Below are 8,388 nucleotides of genomic sequence, written 5' to 3'. Positions count from 1 at the left end.
GAGACATTCTAACAGTATACTTCTAATAACTGGGACTTATGCTCAGAATGAGTTTCAGAAAATGAGTAAAAAGTGACCCTATTCAGCCTGTTTAACATTCACTCAAGCAACTGGCAATTGGGAAAGCCTACATTTCCTGAGTTGGGGGAGAGGAAGTCCATTTTATATATGTGAGTTCTATAGATGCTCCACCTCAAATACATGAATAGTGGGGATTTAATACTTAGGTGAGACATCAATGGGGGCAGAATTGGGGTGTATAAGCTTACTCAGCTATTCTACATATTCTCAGCCACCCTACTATGGTTACAACAAACCATGTACAGTGGTGCCTCGCTTTACAACATTAATTCGTTCCAGCGAAATCGCTGTAGAGCGAAAACGTCGTAAAGCAGAATAAAAAAGCCCATTGAAATGCACTGAAACCCGTTCAAAGCGTTCCAATGGGCTGAAAACTCAACGTCCAGCGAAGACCCTCCATAGGGGCGGCCATTTTCGGTGCCTGTGCAGCAAGGAATCCATCCCTAAGCACAGCGGAGGGCCATTTTCTTCTGCCAGCGACCATTTTGAAACCTGGCGATCAGCTGTTTTTGATCGTCGTAAAGCGAAAATCAGTCCCGAAGCAGGGAACCGATCATCGCAAAGTGGAAAAACCCCATTCAAACCATCGTCAAGCAGATTCGTAGTTAAACGGGGTAATCATAAAGCGGGGCATGACTGTATGATAACATCAGAATGCATGTTCATAAAAAAGAAATAACATAGTCCTTACCAGTTTTCCCAGTATTTTTCATCCATGTCTTGTTCGAAGATTCATTATCAAAGCCAACCAAGTGTATTTCCTGATACTCTTCTCCAACACGTGCCTGATGATCTATAATATCTATTGGAGACTGATGAGTTCTCCCACAGTCTGTGTTCAAAGTAACCCAGTGCTCAGGACCATAAACACCTGTTACAAACAAGAAAAAGGCAATATTATGACACTAAGAATTTGTCAATTAATTTATTTTGCATTTGCTTATCAAGGCAAGAATATTTCTAAGAATATTTTTCAATGTATAACTTTGGTAGGTATAATATAATTACGGTACTGCACAGGACGAATCAATACACCTAATAAGCACCAAAACTAATGTATGCATTCAAACAACGAGCTAAGCATTCATTCTAATCTTTTTAAGAAAATGTTAAAAAAAGATTTATGGATTTATTTTTAGATCAAATTTTAGGGCAGAGGACAAGGAGTATTCAAGATGGCAAAAGAAACCTATTTGACTGCTAACTACTCCCAGAGTCAATTAGTATCTTTCCTGTCCGTGAAATCTCAAGTACAGTTTTAACTGAAGCTGATCTTCCAATACATATTTCAAATTAATTTTCCTAAGTGGCTCATGTTCCAGACACTGCTGTTTTGCAACCCCAACCCTCAAGTGGAGGATTTGGAATGTTCTTTCTAGGTTGCAGGTCTTGCTTAGCTATTCCCTACATCAAAATATCAAATCTCAGTTCTACACCATACAGTAGGACCCCTGTATTCATGACCCAGTATCCACAGTTTCACCTTCCCACAGTTTATTTTACAAGGGTACTCCCTTGTGGCCTTTGTCCTGCCTCCTTATAGATTCCTATATCCATGGCTTCAGGAATCCATGGTAGGTCATGGCGCTGATGTCCTGGGGATATGAGGGTTGTTTAACGGATGCATGTTAGCTGAATTTTCATCTCACTGCTGCATGGGTTCTAAAGCATGCTTCTAACCAGGAGACAAGCAAATATCCTCACACTGGCCATCCATTCTGCAAATCTTAATCATACCAAAAGATGTCTTCTGATATAACATCCATTTTGGGTGCAGCTCTTCTGTGAGACAGAGTGAGGTGGCTGCATCAGCTAGTAGTTTCTGAAGGATGAGGTGAGAAGTGCCAGCAAAGATTTACAGGAAGGACCAGCAGGTCCCAGACTGCTGGTGGCCCATGGTCATAGCATGTTGGGTGTCCTACTCAACATTTAGAATCATTAGGTACAGTAGACGGTGTCTAGAGGAGCGGGGTAGAAATAGAATAAATAAATAATAAATAAATACTGTATCTAATGACTTTCCTCTGAGTTCCTGACAGGCATTTAATTGGCCAGTCCTGGAACTGATAACCAGGATGATAAGAGGGAAGACTGAACTGTGCCAAATTATATCCAACAGAACAGCACAGCACAATCCTCTGGTCAGTGTTTGAAATAGAATAATGAACTCTTGTTAAAATTCATCTCTTCCCAACCAAGTATCCTCCAGGTATGTTTTTTCCTGCTTGATCAAGATGGCTGGGAATGACGTGAGCTGCAGGCCAACATAGCACTTTGACTGAAGTCCAGTCTAATCCATCAAAGCCATTCTTACTTTCTAAATTAGTTATAAACTCTGTTCCAACTTGTCTTTTATAGAGAATACTGTTTTCTGCTGTATGAAGGAAGAGCCTTGTTTAGAGCCTCAACTCAAAAGTTAGACGTTTTCTCCTTCAGCAAAAAACTTTCTCACTGTAGCTTTAATATATAAGCCTTCTTCAAATAGAAGCTGAAAATTAGTGTGCTTTCCTACTTGCTACTGTACATTCCAAATAATGATCTTCACCTTACTAATGAAAAGCCATTAAAAATAATGAATTCCATCTAGATCTAATTAAAGCTAATATAAACTTTTCAAGCATTTTTAATACGCCCCCGTCAAATATTTTTGTACAAAACCTATAGATTAAATCTATAAATTGTGAAAGCATTATTAACAACCAGACACTTGCATTTTCTTCATTTCCATTAACTTTCCAATTATTAGTTTGGTTGTTTTTCTATGAAATGGTTCCCTGTTTATAGAAGCTCTTCATTTCCCTTCTAACTGGATACATTTGGCTTTTCCCGGGTTTGCAAAACACATCATATATTTCTCAGCAGCAGGAATCCTGAAAGTGGTGCTTATTTTCTCCTCTTACTTTTGCTCTCACACAAACATCTTGCTGTGAACGCCATGGTATTCTGATGGCTATTTCTTACCCGGCTTTTTTTTGCTGATCTAAGTAAATAACAGGACAATTCAATTGTATTATCAGCTACTTATAACAGTAACATTGGCAAAAATGACCCTATCATTATATGCCAGCCACGGCAGTTACAGAACAATTACTACAAAACACCACAATGAGAAGCCAAACCAGGAAAAATCTGGCCTAAGGTAAATAGATCACTGAGATGTAATAGAGAATCCCAAGATGACAATTTGGATCAAAACTGTGGCATGTTTTACTTGGTGCATTCTATTTTTACTAGGTTTACATACGACTATATCCTGAACACCTCCCAGGGAAATGACAAGAAAAGGTTTCCGTTCCGATTACGAGATATCTTTATTGTAGTATTACTTAGATTCCATGTGGAAACACTAACCATGGGCTGCCATGAGGTGGCATGGTTGCAGATGTAGGTCACTTCTAATCCCACACCACCCTGCAGGCTCAACAACACAGGACACGGCAATTCCTGTAATTCTTCCTCCCGGTATTTTTTCCCTTTGAAGCTGGGATCTGGCAGTGCTACTGCTTTGAATGTGTGCCTCCACACTACCGGGCCTAAAGGCCCTGTGTGGGAGCCAAATGTTGGTACTCACATTTGCTACTTTGGCAGAAGAGCGAATAAAATGGCAGCTTTCCTTCCCATAACTTTGCTAATATGGTCTGCCCAACCATTTTGCTTGATAAAGCAGCAGACACTCCATCTGGGCCTCTGAGGTAATCTGCTTCCTATCTGCCAGATCTGTAACACCATAAAAATACTCAGCACAATCAAGCTGTTTTCAGAAAACCTGACTGAAACAACAACCTTGCTTTTGTCTATTTGCAAATTCAGCGGTTCTTATCTGCTTACAGAGTTCCATGGCTGATGATGATTCTTGCCAATACAGGAATGATTACGAAAATATCAAACAACCTGAGAGAGAGAATCTTAACATTTTCATCTTTGACATCTACATTGAATAAGCATTTTGGAAAGTCCCTTATAGTGGCATTAGAATAACAATATTATTAGCTCACCTTGGTAGAAAATGTTAAAGCCTTTTAGAGTAACTACTGGGAATTCTACAGAAAGCATTTTTAACATTTATAATAGAATACTGAATATGGGCCTAAAGGTGAACCAGTCAAACAAATGTGCCTGATAATATAAAGTGACAAACACGTCCCTTGCAGAGACACATATGGATATACTATTCTTTCAAAAAATTGTATTTAAAAGAGTATTGTATCCTCTTTTAATTCTTAGTGTCACAATTCAAGAGCTAGTACAACATATAACGTTTTGGGTCCGTGCACATACATTGTCCCTGGACTCCTCTGACACTGTAGATAATACATAAATTCGTCAAAGACTAAATAGAGGCCAATAATGAAGCGCACAATGAAGCACACTTTATAATTCAACTAAATGAATAAACAAAGCATGCCCATGGTTATCAAAATGTAATACTGTAAGATGGCCATGGCAGTAATATATGGCTACTGAGTCTTAAAAAAATGGAAATTGTCAAAGATTTTGTATATCTTAGTTCAATCATCAACCCAGATGGAAACTGCAGTAAAGAAGTCAGAAGAAGACTGAGACTCAGTAGGGCAGTGATAAAGGCAAAGATAATCAAGAGTAAGGATGTGTCACTTAAGGAACAGGGCCAAGATAATTCATACTATCATATTCCTAGTTACTATATACATGATAGGAAGAAAATTGATTTGTTTAATTCAATATGGTGTTGGAGGAGAGCTTTGCAAATACCCTGAACTTCCAGAATGATGAACAAGTGTGTTCTCCATCAAATCAAGCCTGAACTTTCTCTGGAGGCAAAAAAATGACAAAACTGAGACTGTCCTAATTTGGATACATCATGAGAATGCAAGATTCACTTGGAAAAAAAGAAATAATGCTGGGAAAAGTTGAGGGCAGCAGGAAAAAAGGAGGACCAATTTGAGATGGACTGATTCCCTAAACAAAACCACAACCTTTCATTTACAAGAGCTGAGCAGGGCTGTTAAGAATAGGACATTCTGGATATCACTCATTCATTGGGTCACCATATGTTGGAGGTGATGGCATGTAATAACAACTAACTGAGTCTGAAATCTCTAACACAATTTAGCCCATTTCAAACTACTATTACTAGGTTTAGGCTTCTACATTTGAAATATAACCTAGCCTCAATATTATTTCTTATTTTAAGCTTTACTGAAAAGCACAAGCATCCCACTCCCCCACCCCTTTTTAATAACTGTAAAGGGAAATTACAAAACATGTCTAGCAGGCAGACTGTCATGCATTCGACAGCTTCATTTGCCCAAGTCACCTGAATACTTGGAAAACTGAAATTTCCCATCAATACAGGAGAGTCCTTAAAGAAGGATGGGGGAGAAATCTCTTTCATCCATTCTCACTGGTACCCCCTCACTCAATGTTCAACCTGAAACATCTTTGGTATTCCCATTTCTTCCATTTCATGGTGAAGTTTGACGATGACGAAAATGCATATAGAAAAATATATATTAAAAGAAAGTATGCAGAAGACAAGATGCATATTAGTAACCTTCCCACTTCACCCTCAACCATCAAGCTATGTAGGAGGCCAGGCTATGAATGCAAACGGCCGCAAATCAATCAGTACTCTACACTGGAACTTATGTCTACAGCAGTGTTTCCCAAACTTTTTCGATTCGCAAAACTCCCTTGAGCAGCAGCAGTGGTGGCAGAGCAGGAGGAGGGGCACAGGGTGAACATAGAGGCAAAGGAGCATGAAGGGGCCGGAGCTGGAGGAGCAGCACCAGCACCAGAAGTTTGACGAAGAGACAAAGAGAGGGTTCTGGATTGCCCCTGGCTGGGTTTGGCAATGCCCTGAGGTGCCCTGGCTGCTGCGGGGTGCCACCATACACATTTTAGGAACTCCTGAACTATAGTATCACTATGCAAAGTACAGAAAAGCAGGGGAGTATAGCAAAATCCTTCATGATCGTTTTCCCTATTTATTACACCCTTGTTCTTTTTCAACTGAATTGAAATAAAAAGGCCACAAATGTCTGTAAGTCCCTTCTCCATCAAACAGTTCTTCAGCCAAGTTTTTCCTTAGTGACAAGGAGAGATTTTTAAAACAAGATGTCCTGCATTTGCTTTCATATCTGTTTTAGTCATGCATTACCTTAGATTCTTAATATAATGTTGTTTATTTACTATTTGAATAATTCAGTTTTTAGCTTTAATCAGAGTGAATAAAAATCAGTTTTTTAAAAAATCAAATGCTTGAAATCACAATTTAAATTTTTTAAAATTAGATTTTAATTTTTAAAAAATAAATAAATAATCAAAACATCCATTACAAGATATGTATGATTTACATCAATTTGATTAAAATCAAATCCATATTGTGTTTCCATGATGTAAGACACCTTGGATCATGTCTTAGGAGAAAGGTGGGGTAAAATGTTATGAATGAATGAATGGATGGATGGATGGATGGATGGATGGATGGATGAATGAATGAATGAATGAATGAATGAATGAATGAATATGGTGCTGTGGAGGATATCTTTTACTACTCTTACTGTGCACTTGAAAGCTCTATAAATTTTTTACCTTGATTAGGTTACCCATGGATAAACCAAAGGCATAAGGAAGTTATGGGAAGTTTAAATATATGTGGAAATAAAACTGTCACTAAATATACTGAATCGCTCCTTGCCCCAATGCGAAATGCTCCAAGGCTGCTCACCAATAATTTCTACAATTCATAGCGAGAAGAAGGACCAGGGATATCGTTAACTATAAACTGCGGAGATATATGTAGCTTGTGCCTGTGCTTTACAGAGCTCTAACGCACATATTTGAACAATGCTTGCACAGCACTGGCAATAAAATTAATAAGCAGAACTTACGGAACAGAAGAATGAGTTATGGCATCAAGTATGAACATCAGTAGGAACTCACTGTGACTAAAGCAATTTATATTCTCAGTTTTTCATCACTTGGTGCATTTTGAAGGCAGACAGAACAAACCTGGTGCTCCACAAAACTCAGGAGCAGCTGTCTGTCACAGTGACATTTGTGTAATTTTCCACACCTCTGCCTCATTTAATGAAGAGGGCAGAGTCTTAAAAGAAAACACCAAAAGCATAGCAGGAACCGAGAGCACACTGGGACCTTCGAGGAAGCAAAGGAATTTCAATTTGCCTGGTGTGCCCTGAGTCAGATGTAAGAATGCCATTGCTGGATTTAACTTTCATTCATGCGGCCCTGCATTTTCAAGAGGTCCTTCCAGGAGTAATCTTGATGGGACTTCCATTTGCCTCTGATCTTTAGTGCTCAGAGATATACTGCTTTCAAATCAGGAGGTCAGCTCCCTTAATCTCTATGGCTATAAGGTATTAGTAGACTTAGTTTGGCATTCTTCTCTAAAGCATTGATTCCCAACTTTTTTTCGAGTTGCTACGCCCTTTTATAATATTAACTAACCTGCAACCCTCCTCCCACATTTAGATAAAAAGGCATTTTTAGAAGAGTAAAGCCATCCCTTCTCAGAAAGGAGAGGTTTGTTTCTCCACACACACCCCAAGGGTCTGTTTCTCATATAGACACACACAAACATGCTAACTTAAATATCCCACTCTGAAAGATCAAAGAAGAAATGATTAAACAAAGGCTACAACACATATAAGGTGACCTGTGACCCCCCCCAAAAAAACACTTGGTAGCCCCCTTAGATGGCACGGTCCTCCAGGTTGGAGATTCCAAAGCTATTGGCCACCACAACACTGCAATGTTGTAAATTCCTGTTGATTACATGCTACAATTCTGTCATCATGAATAGTATTTCCTCATTACCAGACAGCATGGAAGAGGGGACCATTTGGGTGATTTTGTTGTTGTTGCTTTTTTCATATCTTCTGTTCTTGTAATTTAAAAAAAGCAACATTTTAGGAATGCATTATGAACGAGTAATCTTACTCATTACAAGTAGCAAAGTAAGAAGCAATGTTAATTTCTTAAAAGCCTTGAAGTTTACATGTCAGCTTTGTGATAGTATTTCCAAGCTCTGTTCTTGGATAACAAATAACAGCTTCTGTTATTATTCAGTTTATACCCAGCTACATTGTGCTTCTTGAAGTCTGAAAAGTTTAACTGAGAGCTCCTAGGCTATATTATCAAGTGTCTGCAAGAGAAAATAGAGTACATGAATATGTACATGTACAATTAAGAACAGGAGGGAAGGCGTCTATCAGTAATGTAGATGTTGTCTCTGCGCTTTTAAATTTAAAGTAAACTCTTGATGGACATTAGATGCTATGAACATATATTAACTAAGCATGTGAA

General features: G+C 38.6%; 1 protein-coding gene across 8 annotated transcripts in view; it reads right to left on the bottom strand.

Annotated features, from left to right (window-relative positions):
* Nucleotides 1-8,388, bottom strand: part of PTPRG (protein tyrosine phosphatase receptor type G) — a 717,838-nt gene that overhangs the window by 358,184 nt on the left and 351,266 nt on the right. For all 8 annotated transcript variants that reach the window (XM_020804984.3, XM_020804986.3, XM_020804985.3 and 5 more), the window contains exon 3: nucleotides 773-952. In XM_020804984.3, coding sequence (XP_020660643.3) covers nucleotides 773-952 — 180 coding nt within the window. The remainder of the gene's footprint in view (nucleotides 1-772; nucleotides 953-8,388) is intronic.

This window comes from Pogona vitticeps, chromosome 2, assembly GCF_051106095.1.
Source record: "Pogona vitticeps strain Pit_001003342236 chromosome 2, PviZW2.1, whole genome shotgun sequence".
Lineage (NCBI taxonomy): Eukaryota > Metazoa > Chordata > Lepidosauria > Squamata > Agamidae > Pogona > Pogona vitticeps.
The sequence above is the reverse complement of the archived record's forward strand: the minus strand, read 5'-3'. Positions and strand labels throughout refer to the sequence as shown.